The sequence below is a fragment of the Myotis lucifugus genome, unplaced genomic scaffold (genome assembly GCF_000147115.1).
Source record: "Myotis lucifugus unplaced genomic scaffold, Myoluc2.0 scaffold_428, whole genome shotgun sequence".
NCBI lineage: Eukaryota > Metazoa > Chordata > Mammalia > Chiroptera > Vespertilionidae > Myotis > Myotis lucifugus.
In genome coordinates, this window is record NW_005871476.1 from 807,401 (window position 1) to 832,427 (window position 25,027).

General features: G+C 40.9%; 1 protein-coding gene across 1 annotated transcript in view; it reads right to left on the bottom strand.

Annotated features, from left to right (window-relative positions):
* KCNT2 (potassium sodium-activated channel subfamily T member 2) overlaps positions 1-18,352 on the bottom strand; it is a gene marked incomplete at its 5' end in the record, with an annotated part of 86,250 nt that extends 67,898 nt beyond the window's left edge. The window contains 7 exons of the mRNA XM_006102789.3: positions 4,170-4,264; positions 6,446-6,529; positions 7,698-7,772; positions 9,531-9,590; positions 10,897-10,945; positions 15,821-15,920; positions 18,273-18,352. Coding sequence (XP_006102851.1) covers positions 4,170-4,264; positions 6,446-6,529; positions 7,698-7,772; positions 9,531-9,590; positions 10,897-10,945; positions 15,821-15,920; positions 18,273-18,352 — 543 coding nt within the window. The remainder of the gene's footprint in view (positions 1-4,169; positions 4,265-6,445; positions 6,530-7,697; positions 7,773-9,530; positions 9,591-10,896; positions 10,946-15,820; positions 15,921-18,272) is intronic.
* Between the last annotated feature and the right edge of the window lie 6,675 nt (positions 18,353-25,027).

Genomic DNA, 25,027 nt, shown 5'->3' on the forward strand with positions numbered 1-25,027 from the left:
ACTTCCTTGTAAAGACAAAAAGTCTTTGGTTCCTGGTGGTGTGGGATGACAACCTTGGCTTTCTCTCACTCTTCGCCCTCACTTCTAACTGAGAACCTTCTAACTAGACTAGAAAAATGGTGTCCCCGCCTCTACCTGGCTAAGCCTTCAACTCCACTTCCGATAAAATACAGTGTGAAAAGGCTTCCCAAGGCCAATGCCAATGTGGTCTATTGTACATACCACTGCATATAACCTACACCCACCCACCCACCCCTTTCTTCCTTATTTCTGTAATACATCCCTAAAAATATGTAGGTAGCATCATTTCTAAGTTCTTATATTTCTGAAAAGAACTATACATTAACCTCTTAATGCAGTGATGGTTTAAATTCTATAAAATGTAGGTTCTCAATCAATTTTTCTTGGAAATTTGTGAACAGTGTTTTAACTTAGATGAGAATAGGGCATCAGACTGATTGTTTCTCAGCCCAGAGTAGATAGGTGAACACTGAAGACAGATCTAAATGGCCAAAGAACATATATGCATGACCTATGGACACAGTCAACAGTGTGGTGAAGGCCAGAGGGAAGGGGGTGGGGTCTGCATGGAGCTGGGCGAAGTGAGGGGAAATGCGGACATTGGAATATGCCAACAATAAAGCTAAAAAATCAAGCCAATGAATTTTTTTTCTCCTAAAAAATTAAAGACAGATCTAATTGTTCCTTTTTGTAAATTTCTTAAACTATTTTGTGCCTCAGTTTCTTCACCTATGAAATGAAGAGAATAATAGAATTTGCTTTTTAGACCGTACATGTTAAAGGCGCAGAAAAGTGCTTAACAATAGTAACCACTTGAACTGCTAGCCATTATCCTCAGCATTTGCATGTTTGAAAAGAACTCTATACAACTGATGTCATATTTCAAAAATAGCCTGTCGGAAACAGATTTTTAACCCCAAGCCATGTTACCTAGACTTTTCATATTAATAATAATTGCATCATTCTGATTCACATATGCCAAATAACCATATTCTCTTTTCTCCCAAATTAAACTTGCCTTAGCTTGGCTAATTAACTACTGAAACCTGCTGCCCGCTTATGCAGAATTGAGTTGGGACAAATAGATTTCTGTTTGTTCCAGGGTGACCTGGAGCTGTTAGGCCGTGGCCAGATCTTCAGACACATGCACTTCCTGTCCTTCATTTATCACAGAGGCCAAACAAATGTGACCAATCAGAACTAGGAATCAAATATGACAGTGGTGACACCACTAGGCCACGTTCTAATACTTGCTCCAAACTGCAGTACCATCTCCTCCCTGTCCAGGCCCCGAGCAGCCATTGGCCTTGGAGTGGAATCAGTAAGTAGAAGAACCGAAGCATCTAGTCAAATAAACATTAATCAAAGGTGCAAGAAAATCCCGAGTGCCTTTGAATTAAGCAGGATAATAACGTTTCACTGAGCCACTTTTTTAAACAAAAAGTAAATGACCTATTGTTTCCTGAAATCAGGCTGAGGAAGAAGTGAATGAATTATTTCACATTTGACTAAACCATGAAACATCCATGAACCCCATAGATCTCTCTCTGTTAGAACTCGATGAAATAATATAAAAACATGCCAACACACACACTCAAATAAAAAACTAAAGTCTGAAGCACGGTGGCTTCAAACACCAAGAGCATGGTGAATCAGAGGGATGATTATTGGTCAGAAGAGGTTACTAATTAAGCTCAAGTCAGACGCTGAATTCCCGGATAGAGCCCTGGACTTGCTTTGTTCCTGAGACACGGGCTGCATCCCAAGTCCCAGCTGCCTCGGGAGTGTGTGCTATTGGCCACGAGGGGCGCGTGGCGGACGTGGGCGAAGACTCGTCCAATTCCATCACAATGATGGGAAGCGCTATTCCGAGCACATTCCCTGCAGGCGTGGTGGGGGCTTCATCTGCATTTCAGCTGGGCACTGGGCACGCGTGTCTGCGAGACAGATGCTTAATGACGGTTCTTTGTGATGGTGATAATGAGGAAGGGAAGATACATTTTTAAACCCACACACAGCTTTCCAGAGCAGGTGATTTTGAGAGCGTGAGACTGTGCCCAGCACGGCCAGCGTGTCGAACGTTAGTTCTTGAATCTTTGGGGCTTAACTTATAATGCACGTATTGCAGTTCTGATTTTGAAAAGCATGGATAGTCTTGCTCCAGGATATAAGTTATGGCTAAAATCATCACCAGGTCATCTCAGAGGGATATTTTATGTTTTAAGCCATTAACTATCCTAAAATGTTGATTTTTTTTTTAAGTACAAAGGTATGCCACTAATATATTTTAAATCCATTTAATAGAGATATTCACCTTATACTGCTGATGCAAACCGGTTAGCATACCCATACATCTAGATGAATACAGTCAAGAGCCACATAACGTTTTGTTCAACTAGGAACCAAATAGTAGTATATGTCGTTGGTCCCAAAAGATTATAATGGAGCTAAAAGAATGCCTCCTGCCTCGTGCTGTTGTCGCCATGTTAACATCACAGGCAGCGTGTTACCTCATGTCTGTGATCATGCCCTGCCAGTCGTGTAACAGCACAGCACATACAATGACTGTCAGGCCATACCATCCAGGTTTCTCTAGTGAACCCCGTGGTGCTTGCACAGTGACAAAATCCCCCGACGACGCATTTCTCAGACTGTAGCCCATTGCAAACAGTTCATGACTCTACTTAAATACATGCATGTAGCTCTAACCAGTTTGGCTCAGTGGATAGAGCGTCAACCTGCAGACTGAAGGGTCCCAGGTTCAATTCCGGTTAAGGGCACCTGCCCAGCTGCAGGCTCAATCCCCAGTGTGGGGCATGCAGGAGGCAGCCAATCAATGATTCTCATCATTGATGTTTCTATCTCTCTCTCCCTCTCTGAAATCGACAAAAATATATTTAAAAAATAAAATATAATATTTAAAATACTAAGAAAGTACTCTTAAAAATAAATAAATACATGCATGTATAGCTCTCGTTATATCTGGTTCCGCTGTGCCCGAGTCTGAGTGCACCCTTCTATTTCAGTACTTCCTAATTAGTTTTCCCTCTTCCTCAATAAGTCAACTCCAGGTCAGAGCACAATTACAATTACGCATGATCTCTACGAGGCCTGCCAAGCAGATACAGGGCTCTACCTCGTCTTGTGATTCCCACATTCTTTGCTCCAGGAAGGATCTGCATGAACTCATAACATCTCTCTCAAGCGCATTTAAAACCTATGATTGGCATGTCCTTGTACTTAGAAAATAAACATTGTGGGATGGTTAATGCCTTGAAACATTAGCTCTCCCTTTGACATTACTTGCTGGTGATTTTAGCCGTAACTTGTTGCTGGGAGGTCCTAGAGCAAGACTCTCAGTGCGTTTCACGCTGGTTTACATTTTCATTGTCAAAGCAGGATCCTCCCAGAGGAGAAATGACTGTTTCATGTGGCAAAGCCAAGCACCTGGAGGTCTGCCCTTGCTTTCTGCCCCAATGCACACGCGCATCACAGCGAGGCCCCAGCAGGCGCAGTGACGGGCGGTGACAGTTTGCTCTATAGCTTTTCGCTTTGTAGGCGACAGAAAAATCAGCGCCCGCATGTCAGGGTGTGAGGGACACTCCTGCTTGACAGCCCTGGTCGTGGGACAAACACTTGTGATTCGGTTGTTGACAGCATTCGGGGAAATGCCAGGGTTGCAGTAAATGTAATATCAAATGAGAACTGTGTTTCTTCCTTTTCTTTCTTTTTTAATTTTATTGATTTCAGAGAGGAAGGGAGAGGGAGAGAGAGACCAAAGCATCAATGATGAGAGAGAATCATTGATCAGCTGCCTCTTGCACTCCCCCCATCAGGGATTCAACCACAACCCCGGCATGTGCCCTTGACCGGGATCGAACCTGGGACCCTTCAGCCCACAGGCCGATGCTCCATCCACTGAGCCACACCAGCTAAGGCTGAGAGCTGTGCTTTCCTGCTTTTTCTGTGAGACTGAGGGAGGGTTTTACTTCTGTTTCTGTAGGCGATCCATTACATGTTATAGTGACATTGATTGAATGATTGATGATTTTTATCCAACTATTAATTAAAATGGCTTATAATACATCTCTTTTAAGAAACTGGAGTGAAGTAAAACATAATAAAAATGCTGATCTGTAGAATCTTACCAGGTGAAGATAAGGCAAAGCAATGTAGATATCAAAATCAGAACTTGGTTAAACATTGCAGACTGTGTACGCTGAATGGCTCTGTGCAGATCATTCTAAAGTAAGACAGAGAAGCACATTTTAAATGTTGATAACTATTAAATATTCATGAGCTTCATTACATTTATTACTATGTAGTACGTTTCAGCTATGTTGTGCATACTCAACACATATACTTTCAATGGATACCTCAGCATATTTTCATTTTTGCCTGGATCAAAACATACCTAACTAAATAACAGATGTATCCATTAAAATTGATTTGAAAAGGAATATTTTATGACATAGGAACCTTTCCACTACATACTAGTATATTATAAAAATTCAAATTATAAAGTGGAACATACAATATGATAGAATGTAGGTTATGTGCATATTCATAGAAAATGTTAGGATATAAATTATTACTAGTAATTAGTCTGTGTGGTAGAATTGTAGGTTTTCATAATATTTTACTTTCTAGTTCCCAGTTCATCTCAAAATGTTTTATAGTAAGCTATTAATAGTCTTAAAATAAGTATAGCAGGAGACCACTTCACCAATACAAAATTCCCCAGAGCCATCATTTAATCTTCCTCCGCCACACATTTCACCAGAACTGTTATAAAAACAAAAAGCTAAGCTGAACAGAATTTCACCTCTCAACCCTCACTTTCTTCTGAGCAAACACAAAACCCAAACAAATACAAATTTAGCAACCCGGGAGAGGAAGAGAAGCCAAACATAGAAATACAATGGAAAATGGACCCTAAGTGAATATTGCACAGCACTCCCCTTATTCTCAAGGACTGAGGGGCCATTTCTCTCTTGGTTGGGCTGTTTTTGCCAACAACTAATAACACAGTGTATTAGAGGTTTATTTTTTCCTGGTGCGTGTTTTCCATTAGCAACGTAGGCTAAGTCTCTTTAGTGAAATAGGCTTATGTATTTTATTTTGAACAGCTAAGACAGCTCAATGTTTCTGCAAAACACCCCACGGACCACACTCGCCCACGGTTTGGCCACACATTTTCCTGAGCCTCCAGCGGTCACTAGCGTGGATGTTTAGAGACATTCATCCGGTGACAACTTCTCAAATGTTATCCAAATATTCCTCCGGGCCAAAACTTGGGTCATAATTTCTGTTTAAAAACCATTTAAAAGAAAAACAAGTTTGCCTCTGGAAAAATTTAATTTCACTGTAGTAGAAGTCATCATATTGAGCCCTTATGATGTTTATGCCTTATATAGATAGACACACACACATATTTCTGTAAGTATATGTAATTTTATTGAATTCTCACAACAAGCTTGGTATGTAGACACTTTTATTCCTTTTGAAGATGAAGAAATTGGCAAAGGAATTGAATCTCTTAGCTATCCTATCAGAGTGATTAGCATATAGTGGACTTACATTAACATTTATAGAATGAATGACTAGATAGCAGATGTCTTAGAGTCAGCTCGCTGCTAAGCAGTGAGCTCTGCTGTCAACATATTTTGGTCCTAGTTATACATCAGTCCTGCCCCACAGGGTCAGCCTTGGGCAAAGCGAAACAGGGGCCCACTCTGAACTCGGCATCTTCTTGCTTCTGTTTGTCTCTCCTACTATCCCAGTCACAACCCAACCAAAAGGAAGAAGATGGCTTTACCTGAGGAGCTTCCACCTCCAACATGGCGCCTTTTAAAACCCCACAGATTTTTATGAAATATGAGGCCCAGACAGTTACAGGGACTGAGGCCACGGCCTCCTGGATCCTGAGAACCAGGGCCCCATCGTACACGAACAGGTCACCCAGAAACGTGATTTGTCTTTGGAAAGTGGACCCACTCATTGGACCCATTCACACAGCACTGGGCTTTGGACTGGTGATGTGTAGAAACTCAGAATCGTGGAAACTACGCTCGTTAGCTTAGACACCCATACAACACATCACTTGAATTATTTGATAGCATTTTACCAAAACTCTTTCATTTTTACAAACATCTAAATAAAACTATGTACTAAGATACTGAATTTATTTAAAAGAAGTTTACAAATAAAACGTTGATATTTAATTATAACTAAATAAATCCTAGTCATATGAATTTATACTCGTGGGGGAAAGCAGGATAAAAAGTAGTGAGGCAAAGATGTTGAGTCTTCGTTTCTCTGTTGAATGTGAAAAAGATAAAGAAATGTGATGATCTCAATGAAAGTAGGACATAGTGAAAGGTTGAAAAACATGTCTGCATTTGCATGTCCCTTTCATACTTACAATCATATTTTCCAAGGCGTGTTTGGCAAGCCAGCAGTTCAGAAAGACTGGGACAAAGAGATTCCTTAAGGCAGGCCAGAATATCTGAAAAACAAATCAACACTAAACTTTTATCTCAAAGCAAAGAATCATATCCAGCAGATCGAAAAGAAATGCAACACAGAAAAAAAATGTTATTAAAGACAATTTAGCAACTTGGAACATGTGACAAATACATTAGAAAATGCAAGGAGTAGATATGATTTTTTTTCATTCATTGTCTGATTCTTACTTAGAGAAAAACTCTTTGGGAAATCGTTACAGAAGAAGAAAGAAAATAATAAGCTCTCTGGGTGTCAGATATAATGATGCTAATTCTATCATTACATCTCTTCCTGTGAGAGTCTGTAATAGACATCACCTCTTTCTTCTTTGCAACTTGAGGGGGGAAGTAGGAACAAGAAGAGGAAGCGTCGCCTTTAAAACATTACCCCTCAGTCTCAGGATTCAAACATTCTAAGTGACCTTGGGGAACCACGTTTAATTGAAATGATATTTACTTAGCCATTCAATCTAATTCCAGTCGCTCCTCTAGGTAAATCACCCAGATTAAAGTAATTGTCAGAAGTGAGCAATCGTTAGGCATCTACTCATCCTCATAATTTTCCAAATAAAACTCAAAGTGTGCGGGAGCACAATCCCCACAGACACTGTTGCAGCTCTATCAAATAGGAATTAAAACCAGAGCTTGCAATGCAAACATGCCACTGAATAGGATCTTCAGGAAGTGGGTGCTCCTCCGACTTGGATAAAGAAGCAAATTGCTGACTGGCTGGCTGCTGACAACTTCCTTATTAAAGAGATAATTAGTCAACCCTATGGTTAAACCAGAGATAAGTGTATTCTCGGTACGGGAAATGTTTATAAACAACCGGTTCTACTTGCTTTTAATTCCACCCTACACACAAGAAGTGGAGTAATTTCTAGTTTGTTTCGGCCATATTAGCGCTTGATTAAATGGCACCTCCACACCATATATTTCTAAGAAGCATTTCATTTTGCTGTTATACTAAATCTCAGAAGTTTTTATTTAATTTCACAAGCCGAGTCCCCAACTGATTTTGCTATTTATTTGTTAATACAATGTTTCTAATCAAAACCTAAAATCATTTATCTGAGCTAAATTTTGATGTATATTTTTAGCATTTAGATTTAAAGGCATTACTGAAGTCTAATGACAAAATTATTTTTTTAAGATTCTTTTAGGACTTACCGAGATAACGAAGGGAACCGCATTAATTATTTCCAGGATGAAGGGTATTCGTAAAATCTGCTCCCAGATGTTTCCCTTTCAAGAATAAAGAAGTAAAAATAAAAGTCAGTTACACCAAATCCCATTATAGAGGGCAATGCCAGCATCTCAGAACTTGCCTAGCATTGAGGATGCTTACAGCGGCAGAAGACTGAGTCATTATATAAATGTGTGCAAAGGGGGGGAATGGGGCCATCTGAAGTAGTGTCTACAAGAAAAATAAAGTTAAAAACAGATAAAGAAATGTGATGATCTCAAAAATAAGTAAGTAAATGGGAAAATTTTTTTTTTAAAAAAAGTATAGCAATAACTTTCAGAGATTATTTTTTCTAAATGCAATTGTGCCCTCTCAATTTTGTAGTAAGTTTAAGAAGCAAGCCCGGCCGGTGTGGCTCAATGGTTGAGTGTTGACCTATGAACCAGGAGGTCGCGGTTCTATTCCTAGTCAGGGCATATGCTTGGGTTGCTGGCTCAATCCCCAGTAGAGGGTGTGCAGGAGGCAGCCAATCAATGTTTCTCATCACTAATGTTCTTATCTTTCTCTCCCTCTCCCTTCCTCTCTGAAATCAATTAAAATATTTTTTTAAAAAGAAGCAAAACAAATGTTACAATAATCCTTGAATATTGCCCATAACACATTTGGATCCTATAATAATATTTCATGGAAGAAAAGTTACCAGCAAAAATGAAACAGACTAACAAAACCTACAGAATCAATGAAAAAGTGACTCAATATAACGTTTACTGTAATAAATATATTCACAAACTGTAAAGCATATAAAATAGTTCCTAAACACACCACTTGTTAACAATGTTCATTGGTATTAACATTGCTTTTACACCAAGAAACCACGACGGAAGATTCTACTAGAATCTACTAGAATCTAGATTCTACTCTCCCAACCCACACTGTGCAACGAAGTGAATCAGGCCTGGCCACATAATTCCCAGGGCCCAGTACGAGCTGCTCCTAATATTGTCCCAAAGGTTTTGCACCAGTATTTACCCAAACACCCTACATTCTGGCCACACTTAAATATTAATTATGTTTCCATTTCATATGTGCATTCCTTCCTCTGTGCCTCTCTTAATTCCATAAACCCCACTGGCCTCTCTTTTCACCTTTCCTTAGTGAAATCGCTGATTCAAGGACTTTGCGTAATCGGTCAAGTCCTTCCTTTTCATCCCATGATCTGGCCTCTCTCTCTGAGTCCCCTTAGGACTCCATTTGCACCTCACTAAACAAACAAACAAACAAAAACCTATCATTCTGCCTCTGTATAACTTTTTCCTACCTAGCCCCACTTCTCGATTGTAAATTCACAGAAAACAATCAAACAAATAAAAACCAACGCCCAGCTTGGAGCTCTTCATCAAACAGAGGCTCAGTAAATATTGGTTAAATTATGTTACCCAGACAAAGCTTTGCCAAAAATTAAGAGCATTCATTAATATGATCCCTAATAGACATGCTCTTGCTCCCTCGATGTTTTTTGTACGGATCAGGGAAAGAGGCTGAGAACAATAAAGACCCAGACTGTTGCCTCTGCTTGGCTCCTGTGAGCGTGCGCACAGTGGATCAATTACCCCATAGGAATGAGTGAAGCCACCAAGGAGAACGTAACTATATTACTACAGTGTTTTTGTATCACATACTAGAGAGGCCCGGAATAATTAAAGTGGTTTAAAAAGAGCTTGCTTTATCCCCAAAGTAGGAATTATAAAGAGAGGAAAGCTGGGTAAATATTAATAATGTGTTCTATTAGCAAAAAAAGGCTAATGAAAACAGCTTACCTTATAACTGAGATAACCAAGTAGAATGGTTTCAAATAGACTTATCAAGGCCACTAAGACCTAGAATATAAATTGAACCTTAATGAGAAAATGCAAAAAAATTAAAATAACATACATTCATGACTATAGTACTACACATTATAGGTAATATATATTATTTTCATGATTCTTATCAATTTCAAAGTTAATAAATGTATAAATATGTACATATATGTACATATATTTACATATATAGATATGTATGTGGTATATACATATATGCTATAGGGAGTGTTCTAAGGCTCTTTAGCTCATATAAGGTGGCAGGTGTCCCTAGCACGACAGCTTAGCTTTTGTCCTTTCTAATACTTTTTAATAAACCTTTTCTGACTTATTATCACCAATGGAAATGTGGGGTTAGAGTAGTGAGGCTGGCTGGAGTTTGCATGACATGGAAAGAACAGGTTGTCTGGTGAGTGTTGTGCTAACACACACACGGTCACACACAACTGCCCGCCACAAATAACACCCCCAGAGCCTGCAGGTCATTCACCCAAAACAGCAGCACCTTCAGAAAGGAGCACGAGCTCCCGTGGAAGGATACAGTCCACCCCATCACCCGCCTCAAACAGAGCGAAGCAGCAGCACTGTGAGCACCACACAGAATGGTCCAGCTCAGCCCCTCAGGGCACGATTGGGATCACCAGCCACTTAATTGATTGTTCAGTTCATGGTGATTTGTTGAGATTCTTACATGTTCCAGACACTGAGGACACAGGTAAAAAAGTAAACATGTGCCCAGCCGACCTGGCTCAGTGGTTGAGCATCAACCTATGAACCAGGAGGTCACAGTTCCATTCCCGGTCAGGGCACATGCCCAGGTTGAAGGCTCCATCCCCAGTGTGGGCGTGCAGGAGGCAGCCGATCCATGATTCTCTCTCATCATGGATGTTTCTGTCTCTCCCTCTCCCTCTCCCTTCCTCTCTGAAATCAATAAAAATACAATTTTTTAAAAAGCCAACGTGGAAATTGCCTTTGGGGTGAGCTGTTCAGGGACTGTGTAGCAGGAACAGGGAAAGTTGGTTGGGAAACGGGCGGGGCTGAAGACCCTGGTTGACATGGGTTTTCTCTAGGCCCTCAGCCGCCATCTGATCTCAGGGATGTTCTCAGAACAGAAAGCAGCGCTCAGGCAAACACCAAGAATGGGGCGAAAGGGCGAGTCTAAGATGCGCTCTGCTACTCTCCCGCCCTTGCCCTCTTACCCTCAAGATTCATTAAGCAAGAAAGCAAACCCATTTTTAATATCAACAGTTTCTCTCGAATAGTATTTCTCTGGGAAACAGGGATACATCCAGAAATATAGGAATGAAACAAGATGGCACGTAACCTGTAGGCCCCATAAAGGTAGACTTCTGTTCACCCAAAAGATATGAGACCTGTGAAAAGAATAGTAAGATGTTACTTTTTTTAAATGTGGGAAAGGCATTCAGTTTAAAATTGTGCTTGAGGTTGGAAACATTTAAATAATGCTAGCATAAAGGGACGATAAAATATCAAAATTACCATGAGAAAAGCTTTATACTCTTCGTTTTCTTTTTAATAATAATAATATCCATTTCTATTCCAGGAAATACCCTTTTTAATTTCATTTTCAGGCTCATATTAATAATAAAAGAAAAGCTTAATGGACCTTTATTTAAAGAGTGGTTATGGCAAGGTACAAAAACCTCAAACCTTTTATTAGTCGAATCCTCCACTGAAAATTCACTTAAGGGGTCTTCTATAAACTCGAAGGTTTTGTTAATTTTACAGCTGTTACTATTTAGCAATACAAATTCAACAGTGCTAATAATCCAAATAACTCAGATGATAGAGCACATTAATATTCCACATTTGGATTTATATAAAATATCTAACATCTCACCAAAAACCTGCGACTGAGAATAGCATAGAACATTATACAGGACAAGGAGTGACTGTCCTTAACTCTCTCTTAAAAATCATTTCACCTTTGACGTCAAAAATTATTTATACTCTACCAAGAACACCATGGCTTTACTAAAAGCTAGTTTACCAAGCTAACAGTATTTTCTTTGATCTGGGATGTTGTTTTCATAGGTCTTGAAATATCATAGAGCATTTAAATGTAAAGAAGACCTTGAAGAAAAATATTTGTTTAGACAAGACGATGTCATGTAGACTAAGTTTTGTAATCTTAAAAAAAAGGCCTTTCTACAAATCTCAGCTATATAAATTTCAATATATAGCGAGACTGAAAGTCCTATTCTTCACTCATTTACTAAGCACTAAATTGGATAAATGCATGGAAAGAAATGTATAAATTCTAATAAAAAAAACAACAACTAGTGCCCGGACTGTCCTTTGTAAATTAGATGTATCATGAAGAAAAAAACATATAGGAATGAATGATTTGTGCGTTTTTAGAAAATGTCCAAAACAAATGAGGAGGGGAATCAGCTGGCAGCCAGCCCGTCATTCCAAATGGAGCTTCAATCCCATTGACAAAAGCCTGAGCAGGAACACACCACGCCCGGTGCTATGGTAGGCTCTGGTTTTAAATGCATTCCAGACCCCTAACATACAAGCACGGTTGCGGCTGCATACCTTTGTGTCTCTCACCTGATGTTAAAAACTAAGAGTCACTTTCACAATTTTAAAGTGGGAAGGATGCGTAAGTTTTGGGGTTTTTTTTAAATATATTTTTATTGATTTAAGAGAGGGAGGGAGGGAGGGAGGGGGAGAGAGAGAGAGAGAGAGAGAGAGAGAGAGAGAGAGAGAGAGAGAAACATCAATGATGAGAGAGAATCATTGATTGGCTGCCTCCTTCACACCCCCTACTGGGGGGATCGAGCCCGCCACCCAGGCTTGTGCCCTTGACTGGAATCGAACCCGGGACCCTTCAGTCTGCAGGCCGACGCTCTATCCACTGAGCCACACCAGCCAAGGCCAGTTTTGACACATAGTGAAGAACTGTAAGCACCAGGAGGCAGTGAGTCAATGGTGATGGCTCATCCCGCCATGAAACTCATGAACCCCCTGCTGGGAGTGGCGCCCCCTTTGCCAACCAACGCCCCCAAATCGTTCACTACGAATGGCCTGCACCCCAGTCTCTCCCTCGCGCAACCTCCTACATTAACAACACACTCCCTTTCAGAGCCTTCCGTTGGTTCAGACTTTGGCCACATTTTCATACCAGTTTTGAGCCCGGAAGGGACTTGACAATACAGCCAAGCAGCACTACATAGCTTCAGCTTTATTATGTCTAATTGAATAAATCTCCTGCTGAATTAGCTTCATTATCTTAAAGGAGAGCTGTGCCCAGAAAGGCCATTAACCGGTGCCACCCCCACAGTGGGGACCAAACAGGAACCGTATTCAAGATGGAGCCGTGACTTCTTTGGGTTGTTTGTGAGTTGCAGTAATCTGATTTTTCAAACATTTGTCCTCTATAATTACGGCTAAACATTCTTAGACACGTGGCCGAGAAGTTAATTGTAGGAAACTTCGTTCTCTTCATGTTTTCAAATAATATCATTTCACTCTGCTGCCCTCCCGCCCTGGCCCTTTGACCCTGAGAGAGAATCTTCTCGTGCCTCAATTTGTGATGCTCGGGGCTCCCTGATGTCCATACGTGTTATTTGTAGGTCACCAGGTTTTAAAAACAATGCTGGTATGTTTTCCGAAGGATTCGTAATGTGAAGCATGTTTAGTGCCACCTGGGCAGCCACATGTCATCAATGGAATGCGCACTGATGTCCCCAGGGGGTGTTCTCCAATCGTCTCCATGGTGCAAGGCTATCAGTACAGCTGTTGAGCATAATTCCATCGGCTCAGCCACATTTGCTGACCCACCAAGTCCTAGGCTGAGTATGAGAGCTCCAGAGGCCAATACAACAGGCCGCTGGCCTTCAACCAGCACAGACAGAACAGAGAAATGAATGCAGTTGACCCTTAAGCAGCACTGGTTTGAACTGCATGGGCCCACTTACAGGCGGATTTCTTTCTTTCTTTCATTTTTTTAAATTTATTGATTTTTTTTTTAGCAAGAGGAAGGGAAGAGAGAGGGAGATAGAGAGAGAAACATCAATATGCTTTCCAATTATTTATGCATTCGTTGGTTGATTTCTGTATGTGCCCTGACCGGGTATTGAACCTGAGACCTTGGCTTATGGGGACAAGACCCTAACCCACTGAACTTCTGAGCCAGGGCAGCCAACCAATGATTCTCTCTCATCATTGATGTTTCTATCTCTCTCTCCTTCTCCCCTCCTCTCTCTGAAATCAATAAAAACATATTTTTTAAACAAGAATAAACCAGAAGGGAGTGAAGGCAGAATCGGGGAGAAGGCGGCCTGGTAGGGGGTGGCCCGGAGAAGTGACCGCAGGCTGCATATGTCGCGGTGGCAGAAGCAGCAGAATTTTCTCGGGCTTTTGCAGATGCTGCAGAATGTGAGGCCAAAGGAGAAGCTGAGGAGGACTCGGAGGCTTTGGCCCCACAGCTGTCAGGATGGGGCTGCAGGCGGAGCAGGGTGTGGGTGAGAACCGAGCTGTCATGCGCTGATTTGGGGAGAGCGCAGAAGAAGCCAACCGGAACGTGGCCAATTGAAATGACATCCAAGTAGGGACACTGAATGCGCAGTTAGAATGCGATCAATGAGATACGCAGCCATAAAAAGCAGAAAAAGATCAGTACCAGGTATGGGGCCAGGTGGGTTCTGGAAATATTGGGGGACCATGTTGTAGAGAATAGGGTTGTCTAACCACGATGCTGTACACCTGACACTAATACAAAATAATATTGAATTTTTTAAAAAACACACATATATTTGATTAACTTTTTAAAAAAGTACTGAGGGCTTCTGGGAGGAGTACAAGTGGGAGAAAATTGGGGAAATAGGGTTAAGTGTGTATTGAAGGGAATAAGAGACATGAAACAAGTGGTCCAGTGGCAGAAGGGCAGGAATGCCAGAGCATGCAGTCTTTTCACGGATTGAAAATTCCCTGAGGGGAGGCAATGTTGCTCTCCCGGCTGTGTCTCCTTTTGCAGTCTTACAAACACAAGCTAACCCCCCAACAAAGGTATTCGGAATTACCCACCAGCCTTCAGCAAATAAACTGTTTCCTAAAGAAGCAGCACATCGATGATCACACCATCGAATTGCTCTTGTTAATCATCAACTTTCTCCGGACCCTCTAGCAAATGCGGAATCCTCTTCACTGTCCAATCAAACAGAAGAGTAACCCAGGCATTTCCGTGCATAGCATTTCTATTTTATTTTCATCTTTTTTATTTTATTTTTTATATTTTCTTAGGGCAAAACTCCACAGGAAAATAATAATAATAATTGTACAGAGGTTCGCCATCGGATTGGATTCGCTTTCTGCTTTGAAATTATGTGAAATTTGGGAGGCTGGGCAGGGGGCCCAGGGTGGTAATCGGATCAGAATGATCCATGTGCCTGCACACCCGGCCCCTTCCCTGCTGCTTCCAACGGAGGTAGAGACTAAAGTCCATCACGTACAGCAATGCAATTAATCAAAGCAGCACAATCATGAATAAAAAATAAGTTAAATCGATAAGCCATTTAACTCAAATAAGATCAAGAGCTACACAAGCTAACTGTGCACTTGACATAGTCGTGGATGCTGGAGTGATTCTACTCAAGAGTGCCAGCTAGTCCTAATCAGTTTGGTTCAGTGGATAGAGCATCGGCCTGGGGACTGAAGGGCCCCAGGTTCGATTCCGGTCAAAGGCACATGCCTGGATTGTGGGCTCGATCCCCAGTAGGGGGTGTGCAGGAGGCAGCCAATCAATGATTCCCTCTCATCATTGATGTTTCTCTCTCTCTCCCTCTCCCTTCCTTTCTGATATCAATAAAAATATATTTTTAAAAAGAGTACCAGCTAGACTATCACTGGAAATACCTACACAGCTGGTATACAGTAGAGTAATATATATATAAAGAAAGAACAGAAAGGTGGTGAGTGTTTAAAGAGACAGACCCATATTAAACAATTACTTACAGTGCTTTGATTAGCAGTAAAAAACTTTATAGACAGTTGGCATAAAGTTATTACATCCACAGTGTTATTAGCATTAGAGGAATAGATAAAGAATATAAGCAAAGATGTTTGAAAAGAACGTACAAAGGTGCTATTCATGTACTAAGACAGATCAATACCCAAAACATCCTTGGAAAAAATTAATTCTACGTAACATCCTTTAAAATTATAACACAATTCAAAGTAATCAAAAGACTATTGTCGAGGGTCAGACCGAAATACCTTACCATTCATTTCCTTGTGAGGGGCTTTCCAGCAGCACTCGTATGATGTATAACAAGCAGCTTAATAATTTGAGAGAAAAATTGAACAGGCGTATTCTTAGACCTTCAAACAAACAACAGAAATTGGGTTTTCATTGGAACTTAGTCCAAAAAAAGAGACTAAAAAGAATTATCAAAAACATCATTAAGTACAGCACTTAGATTGTATTTAGAAACTTCAGTGCCAACATCGTCTACACTCTCTGAAGTTCAAGGGAGCTGAATGTTAATTAGCTGAATATGGAAACCAAGATTGTGACTGACAGACGGTTTGAACAGCAAATGACAGCTAACACTATACGAGGAGAGTGGATCTAGTTCTCACAGAAGCCACAAAAACCATGTCCCATAAAGAGTGGTTCATGCCCTGACCGGTTTGGCTCAGTGGATGGAGCATCGGCCTGCGGACTCAAGGGTCCCAGGTTCGATTCCGGTCAAGGGCATGTACCTTGGTTTCGGGCACATCCCCAGTAGGAGGTGTGCAGGAGGCAGCTGATCGATGTTTCTCTCTCATCGATGTTTCTCACTCTCTATCCCTCTCCCTTCCTCTCTGTAAAAAATCAATAAAATATATTTAAATTAAAAAAAAAGAGTGGTTCCGATATGCTTAGTGGTTTAAGCATTTCACACATCCATGAATTTGGGGGTAGGAAATCTAGCTGCTTGCACATTCACGGGATAAGTTATAAATCTTGTACCTTCAGAATACCTTGCAGATTTTAATTATAGGGAAATTATAATCACGTCTATAATTATATATTATACTCTAGCTTAGTAATTAGGAAATTACAGAGAAATCATTATAGAATATTCTGGGAAGTACACACACACCATTTTTGAGTTTGACCAGTTGAAGCTTACTTTTCCCTTTAGGTTAAATATCAGTGACATCTTAATATTTTGGAGGGAGAGGGGATTAAGATTGTCATGTATATACCCTGCAAAACCATATAGATCATAGTTATGCAGCCTGTAATACTTCATGATGATGAAAAAGAGCAATTAAGATTAAGCAAAACATGCTTCAAGTCTGATTAATAGAAGCATTACCTTTCCTGCAATATTCAGGCAATATCTGATTCGTGCCTTATGCATAAAAGGGAGAGAAAGGCCTTCCTATAATTACTAGTGAATACAATCTGGAAATGAAATGTCATTTTCTTACTCGGCTATATGTGAGTGCTTTTGAGGTGACCTTCCTTTCTTTTTAAATTAAATTGATTGGGGTGACATTGGTCGACATAATCATATAGGTTGCAGGTGTGGGTTTCTATGTTCCAGGACCTGTATATCGCATGGGGTGATGTTTCTTAACAGTAGCAGGTTAATGCTTATCAATTGGGCAGTTTTCCCAGGCTTTGCTATCACAATGCTCCATTCATTTAAAAGTCTTTTAAATTGTTCATGAAATCGCCCTGGTTCCATCGACCTGTCTCCCCAGATGACTGCTTAGTCAAAGCTGGCTGCCGGTGAAACAGTCACATTTATCCTCTCGCCTAGAGAGAGAGATTGTTAGTATCAAAACAGAGGAAACCTTTTATTCCGAAGGTGTGGCCTCCATGGAAATTGTCAACCAGCAGATGAGAGAGGCATTCGTTATCATTAGTCTTAACCCCGAATCTAACCTACCATTGAATCTCTCACCAGCGCGTCTTAAACACTGAAATATCCCCTATCTTCAGCATTTGGACAATTGCTCACAACTCAGGATGCTCCTTTTGAACCCTACAGAGGAATGACTTAATGAAGACCACCCCAAGAGGATTCAGGGCTCCAGATTCAGAGAGGGCGAGGTCTACACCCATCTCATAGAGACCAAGCAACGATTGTGGGAAAACTGCATCTTGGCTCATTATATGTGGCTTCAAACAATACATGGTCTGCCCGGCCAGTGTGGCTCAGTGGTTGAGCATCAACCTCTGAACCAGGAGGTCACAGTTCGATTCCCAGTTGGGGCACATGCCCGGGTGGCAACCTGTCCAGTTCAGAGCATGTTTCTTTCTTATCAGGCACCATTGGGAAGCGGTGAGCTCTTCCCCCGTGGAGTCAGACAGCTATTTCCCAGATAGGATCCGTCAGAATCACAGGAGCCTTCTCATAATAAGCTGAGTCCCCTCACAGATAAGCCATGAGGCCCTCTCATTTCAATCCTTTTCCTCAACGTTTCCACTGATCCCGATGGCTCACCTAGAATGCTACCTATGGATGTGGGATTTGGACAATGAAAGGTATGCAAGAAACCTTAACACCCACAGATGGGAAACTCTAGTTTTCTATCATTTAACTGCCTGGCAGACAAGATTCTCAATTGTTTGCCTCTATTTAAATGATATTTTTCAGAAGGATGGCACTGGAACTATTGGAGGTAAATAGATGTACAAACACATAGACAGAGGAAATAAAACAGAGGACTTACTTGATCGCTGATTTTTAATAAAAAATAACTTTAGTCTCTCTTTAAATGTGTTTTCATTCATATAGAATTCAACTTGGACCCTGCGAACAGAAAATAAAAACACAGTTAACCTGAAGATGAATATATAAGGGGTAAAAACAGCATTTGCCGTACTTATATATTTTAAGTAAATCCCTTGCACATGAGAGAAAGATATATATATATATATATATATATATATATATATATATATATATATGGAGAGAGAGAGAGAGAGAGAGAGAGAGAGAGATAGAGAGAGAGAGAGAGGGAGAGGGAGAGGGAGGATTGGATAAAATACTGAATTTTTTGGAGAGAAGCAGTTACTTTTAAAGACATACTTCAGATGTCATTTGTAATTAAGTCGACTATTTTTATTAGTGGATGTAATGAGTGCTGTGGACAATTCAAAACAGCAGTAATGCAAAAAAAGTCATTAATATGTGTCCATGAAATAATTTTGAGTCGGCGTTTTTCCAGTTTTTGTCCGCATCCCAAGAATCAACCGAAGGCCTGAAAATTCAGTTGCAGCAAAACCACGCAGAGGGGCCGCATCAAAGTCTCAAGGGGCGGGGCCTGAAATGTACTTTCTACAAGTAGTTCCTTCACCTTGAAACCACACCACAGGACACCTTACCTTCTTACTTATGTAGGCCCATTTTAAAATATACTCAGAGCAGGGAAGGAGTGGGATGCCAAATAGAATGTGAAAGTCAACACAGATAGAAACCAGGCAAGTCAATGATGATACTGAAGCGTATATATTTAATCCTCTCGAAAATATCAGAAAAATAGCATTTGGGTAATGAATGCATTCACTGTCCCCTAAATTATTTCAATCTGCCTTGCGTGCCCTGGCATAATGAATATTTTCAAAATGTGGAGTGAAGGGAAAAATGATGTTCCGTGCATGCTGACTTGTTAATAATTATCATTGGAAATTTTCTTCGTCTCAAACGCATGTATTATACATTAGGATTGCAAAGCCGGCTAAGAAAGCATTTGAATGTTTATACAAACACGAAGATTTCACTTTTCCTAATATCAGAAAATTTTGATAATGCAACCCATATAAACTAGATAGTTTGATAGTTTGGGGGTTTGGGGCAGGAGCACCCCTGGGAGATAAAACTGGGGGAAAATTAACCTATGAAGATGCTCATGTATTACAGAACTACGTCACTGCTATGTGCTTTATAGTCAAGAATATTGATGAATATTTTAACAACTGTCCCCTATGCCCTAAAAATAAAAGGTTTTTTGTTATCTATTGTTATCTGCTATTCCTTCAAAAAACTGGAAAGCTCTCTAACTCTACCTCTAGCCCTAAAAGAAGACATTTCCATGCATCAACATATTTCCATCATTTCTTAAAATTGATGTGCCTGCACCTTTCCTCTTTCACTCACCTTATATGTTAAGTGAAAAAGGGGAGAAATCAAGACTCTCCTGTTACTATCTCTAGAAAGAAACCCTGGAAATTGCAATACCTTCCAGCAGAACGCTATGTGCCTGCACACCCCCCCCGCCAAACACACACACATACACATACACACACATACACAAACCCACACACTCACAGGCGCTACACGTACACCCACACAGGTACACAGCCCTCCCCCAGTCGCTTGGAAATCCCTCACTGGCTCTGCTTCCCTTGTTTATCAAATAAAAAGGCCGTTCGTTTTAAATACAGTGACTGTAATACAGACATCAAGCTAAATTAGTTCAAATCTGCTGTGGATACAAAAGCAAATTTGAGAGGACATGTGGCTATTACACCAGTCATTCAGCCAAGGCCATGTCAGTTTGCTTCCTTGAATTATCAAATTTATAAGAATCCGAGTCCATTCCTCACATACTAGCTGGCGTTCAGTGCTGGCTCTATAACAAGAGGTGCAGTTTTAAACTAAAGTTGGATTGTCTACAGCCTTGCTCAAAATAACGAGGAATCTGGAAGGCATCCCATCTGAGAAAAAGTTGAAGGAACTGGAAATGTGTAGCCTCAATAGGAAGAGATAGCAGGTGTCTCTAAATATTGAGGTGTCTGGCATTATTGAAACAAGATAACGCATAATGTGACCCTCTATTGTATAGAACAATCAGAGAGAAAGAGAATTTTGAATGAGATTACCCAACTTAGAAAAGGCCAAGACTGTGGAGTAGAGAGCTCTCCATAAATATAAATGAGCAAAAGGCCAGATAACAGCTTGCAAGCAAATGCTCTGTTTCCTGGGGGTAGAGACAATTTTGCATGGTGTGAGGTCTCTCAATAAATAAATTCCAGCCGAAACCGGTTTGGCTCAGTGGATAGAGCGTCGGCCTGCGGACTGAAGGGTCCCGGGTTCGATTCCGGTCAAGGGCATGTACCTGGGTTGTGGGCACATCCCCGGTAGGGGATGTGCAGGAGGCAGCTAATCGATGTTTCTCTCTCATTGATGTTTCTAACTCTCTATCCCTCTCCCTTCCTCTCTGTAAAAAATCAATAAAATATATTAAAAAAAATTTAAAATAAATAAATAAATAAATAAAGAAATTCCAAATTCCCTTTTTTGTTATAATATTCTGGGAAGTAAAACAGTAAATCTAGTGATCCCTCTGAGTTTATCTTCTCTCCGAGGATCATGGGTGACATTAAAGTATAAATCGATACAAATGTGTTTTAAAGTTAAATCTAAAAAAATAAAATATGGAGCAGAACACTTTTGATCCATGTCTTCTGTCGAGGGCAGAAAAATACCCTTTAGGTTTACGATTTATAATATAGAGTGGTGCTTTCTTTTATTTGATCTAATGACCGTTCTTACCAGAATCAAGGCCAGTTAGTGTTAGTGTAATCTTTTGGGACTTTCTCCAGCACCATACAGTTCTCTGGTACTCAGGACTTCAGTACAGAACTCAGTGTTTATTTTTCTCAATTCTGTTCATGATTTTTATTGGTTTTAAATATCCTCTTAATATTCCTTTTCTGAGTATAAATGTGCTTGTCTTCCCTCCATCCTTCTTCCTTCTGACCTCCATATTCCCACATAACTTTATCTGAATTTTTTCATGCCTATTTCTTAGGTTTTTGGGGCAGACAGTCGTGCCATCTGGAACTCTTCTCCAATATTTCTATTTACATTTTATTGTTCTTGTCTTATTACATTGACTAGCACTTTTAAAAGAGAAATATCAACTGTGGTGTTCATACTCATAGGAGAAGACCCCTGTGCCTTCACATTGAAATTGTTGACCCTGGAATTGCAATAAATATTTATATTTTACTAAAAATCATGTTAGAAGTGGATGGATGTTCATTGTTGTCAAAAACCTCTCTTCTCTGTCAAGTTGGTGGGCCTATTGTTGGAGGTGTTTTTCACAAAAAATTTGGTGAATTGCTTTAACAGGTTTTCTATTATGCAATTATGTTTTTCAATTCTGGAATAAGTTGTTTTTGTGAATTAGTCAGGTAATGTACTGCTGGATTCATTTCCTATATGTTAGGAGTTTTTCTTCCAGAGTCATAACTAAGATTGATCCAAGCTATCACCTTTAGATCATTCTAACATCTTCAAGTACGAACTGAAAAATTCTCCTGATGTTTCTACGCTCTGGAACAATTTTGAATACTGTAGAGATTTTTTTTATTCGCCATCATCAATTTGCCCTAACAGTATCAACTGCCTTAATATTAATTTGCTGTGGTTTTTTTCCCCATTTTCCTCTCATTCTCTTGCCCTGGTTACTTGAATTTAATGTAAAAATCATGCAGAGTCTTGTTAAAATGCAGTTTCCTTGCTTCAGCCTTAAAATTCTTGTGCCGTCTCTTTAAAGTAGGCCTTACCATTTTAGCAACAAAGAACATTAATTCTGGCCCAGCTTGTCGATGCATTCTTCTTTTAGAAACACTATTTTGCCTTTTCAATTGCTAATGCCCTGGACACTGTTCAGGAAGCCAAACTTTTGCAGACATTCTCTTCTGGAACTCGTGGCAGATGTAGATCCTTATCAAAGTGTTTCTCTTCTGCGTCTAACAGGTGCTAGTCCCTTCCTACTGCTTCTGACTCCGCAGTATCGGTCCTTGCATGAATTTTGTGACTACACTCAGTCTCCCTGGCCTCAGCAGGTCGGCTCAGTGGATGTATGTAATTTCTACTTTCTCACTATTTATTTGTGAGTGCTTCTCCCTTTGAAAAATCTACATGTGGATGGCAAGCTCCCAGCCCCAGCTCCCAGTCCAATTCCCCTTCCTAAGACCTTCTCACCTGGCGTCGTTTCTGCGTGTTTAAATTGTGGCATCCTCCTGTGCTTGGTGCTCTGGCCTCCATGGATAAGGAGAAAAGGCCACGTCTCTCCACGTGCCATTGCCAAGTTCTCTCACTGTTCTCACCACCACGTTTTAGGTTGGGAGTACAACTTATGTGAATTACACCTTCCCACCCCTTCCTATGAGTGTACCCCTGTTTTCTCTAAGGTCGTTGTGATGTGTCCAACTATCCCCCCCAAGAGATAGTTTGAAGTCCGTAACCCCTGGGACCTTAGTATGTGAGCTTATTTGGGAATAAGGCCATTACAGACATAATTAGTTAAATTCAGATGAGGTCATAGGTTGGGTCCCTAATCCAATAAGAACAGTATCTTTATAAGGACAAATTTTTAAAAAAATATCTATTTTTTTATTGATTTCGGAGAAGAAGGGAGAGGAAGAGGGAGAGAGAGAAACATCAATGATGAGAGAGAATCATGGATTGGCTGCCTCCTGCATGCACCCCACTGGGGATCAAGCAAGAAGAAGGAAATTGGGGCACAGACGCAGACACTGCGGGAAGGTGGTCATGTAAAGACAGAGGGGGAGATCAGACCTACCCAGCCACAGTCTAAGGAATTCCTGGGGCTCCCTGGGGTTTAGCAAATATTTAGGGAAACATTTACTCTACTGTTAATTCACTTTTATAGTGTTGCTATGACTTGGGTAAGGCAACCCTCAACTTCCTTTTATAGAGAAAAAGTGTAATTCAAATGATTTTAGTAACTTGCCCAAATTCATAGCGCTGGTCTCGGGATAAAACTGGGTCATAGGTCTTTCCATTGCTTCCTGCCTCTTACCTCCTCATTCGGAGAGTTCTAGGTCGTTTGTAACGTATTACAACAGAGCAGTACAAACACCAGACGCGCCCAGGGCTGCTGAGAAGTGTTTGTTTAGTCCTGCCCTTTGGTTATTGACTCCAAACCAGGCTCCTGTCCACCGCCAAACACCCACTGCCAACCTCCAGTAACTAAATTATTTCACAGGGCAGCCATTTAAGTGAGGCCTTAGAGAAAATAAATTCATGCGTAAGCTACCAGCGATTTTTCATCTCACAAAAATGAGCTTCCCCGGTTCATGCTCAAGTGCTCCCAGGGGTTGGCAGCCTTCACTACACGCACGGAAAAAACCCCACTGTCAGGACTTGGCATTTCCCAGCTTCCTTTTGCCCATCCAGTTCCCTCCACTATTATTCAAGCCTCACTTGCTCAGGTCCCGAGTCGGCAACCTCTGATAAGGAGGCAGAGATGAATTCTGACGACCTTCCAGAACCTTCTCTGCATTTTAAATACACAATCTACAATGATGTCATTTTGGGGAAAGGGAACCTAGCTTTATGCACACACTCACACACATACACACACATCCTCATAAGACATCTGCAAATAGACGTGTGTGTGTGTGTGTGTGTGTGTGTGTGTGTGTGTGTGTAAGTGTGTATAGAACGATGCAATGGCAATGAGGGAAGGATGTGGGTGCTAACCACCCATCCATTTCCTGTCATTGTGGGTAATGTGGACAGTCCCCCAGTAATTGCATTTGTGTTCCTGTCACTCTCTGGTAATCAGGGCTTGCAGGTAGCTGGAAATAAGCATCTCGCCGTTTCCATGGTTAAGCACATTACAAGTCCACCCAGGAGTACGCTTGTGTTCACGTCGCTCATCAGTCAGAAAGCTCGCACCTCACGTGCCATGTTCATTTGCAAAGCCCATGCTCTCTCTATACTTCCTCCTTTCGCTTAAAGTGATGCGCTCTCAGCAATCCCAGTTTAACTCAACCCTACGCAGGGGAGGTAAAGATAAAGGAAGCTAGAAGAAGGAGAGAGGTGCATTTTTTCGCCCTTAAATTGCAAAGAGTTTCTGCCTCTTTATACCTCTGTCCAGATGCATGCGTAGGGAGCAGGTCTGGGTCGAGCCATTAAACAAAGGAAGAGAAATGCAAATAAGAGAACATGAACTCATTTTTATCCTGTTAAGTATTTATCATAAAGAGTAACAAAAACACGCAGCATTTCGGCTTCTAATAAATGATGTGTGTTTACAGCTAGCACCTCAGAAAAAAAGAGATAACCTAACGCTTTAAGATAATTTCCATTTTTTTCTCTTACCTCAGCTCTACTCTCATGTCACACTCACACACATAGAAGCCCCCAGACACCAAGTGTCATGTGAGTGACGTGTAGTGACACAGAGGGGAGTGTTGGAAACGAAGTGACCCCCACTTTCTTCTTCCCATCGCCTGTTTTATCAGAGAAAGGAGGTGTACCTGCTCATGTCCCCCAGGCCTAGCCTCTCGCTCCCCACAATTAATTCCAATGATGGCGTCCAGAGCGCCATCAAAATGCAGATTTGCTTCAAGGGAGGATGAAGTTTGTCATTGCACAGTTTCTCAAAGGCCCATTACACTTCAAGCTCCACTAAGAGATATCAGCCCATTTCTGCCTGTCATG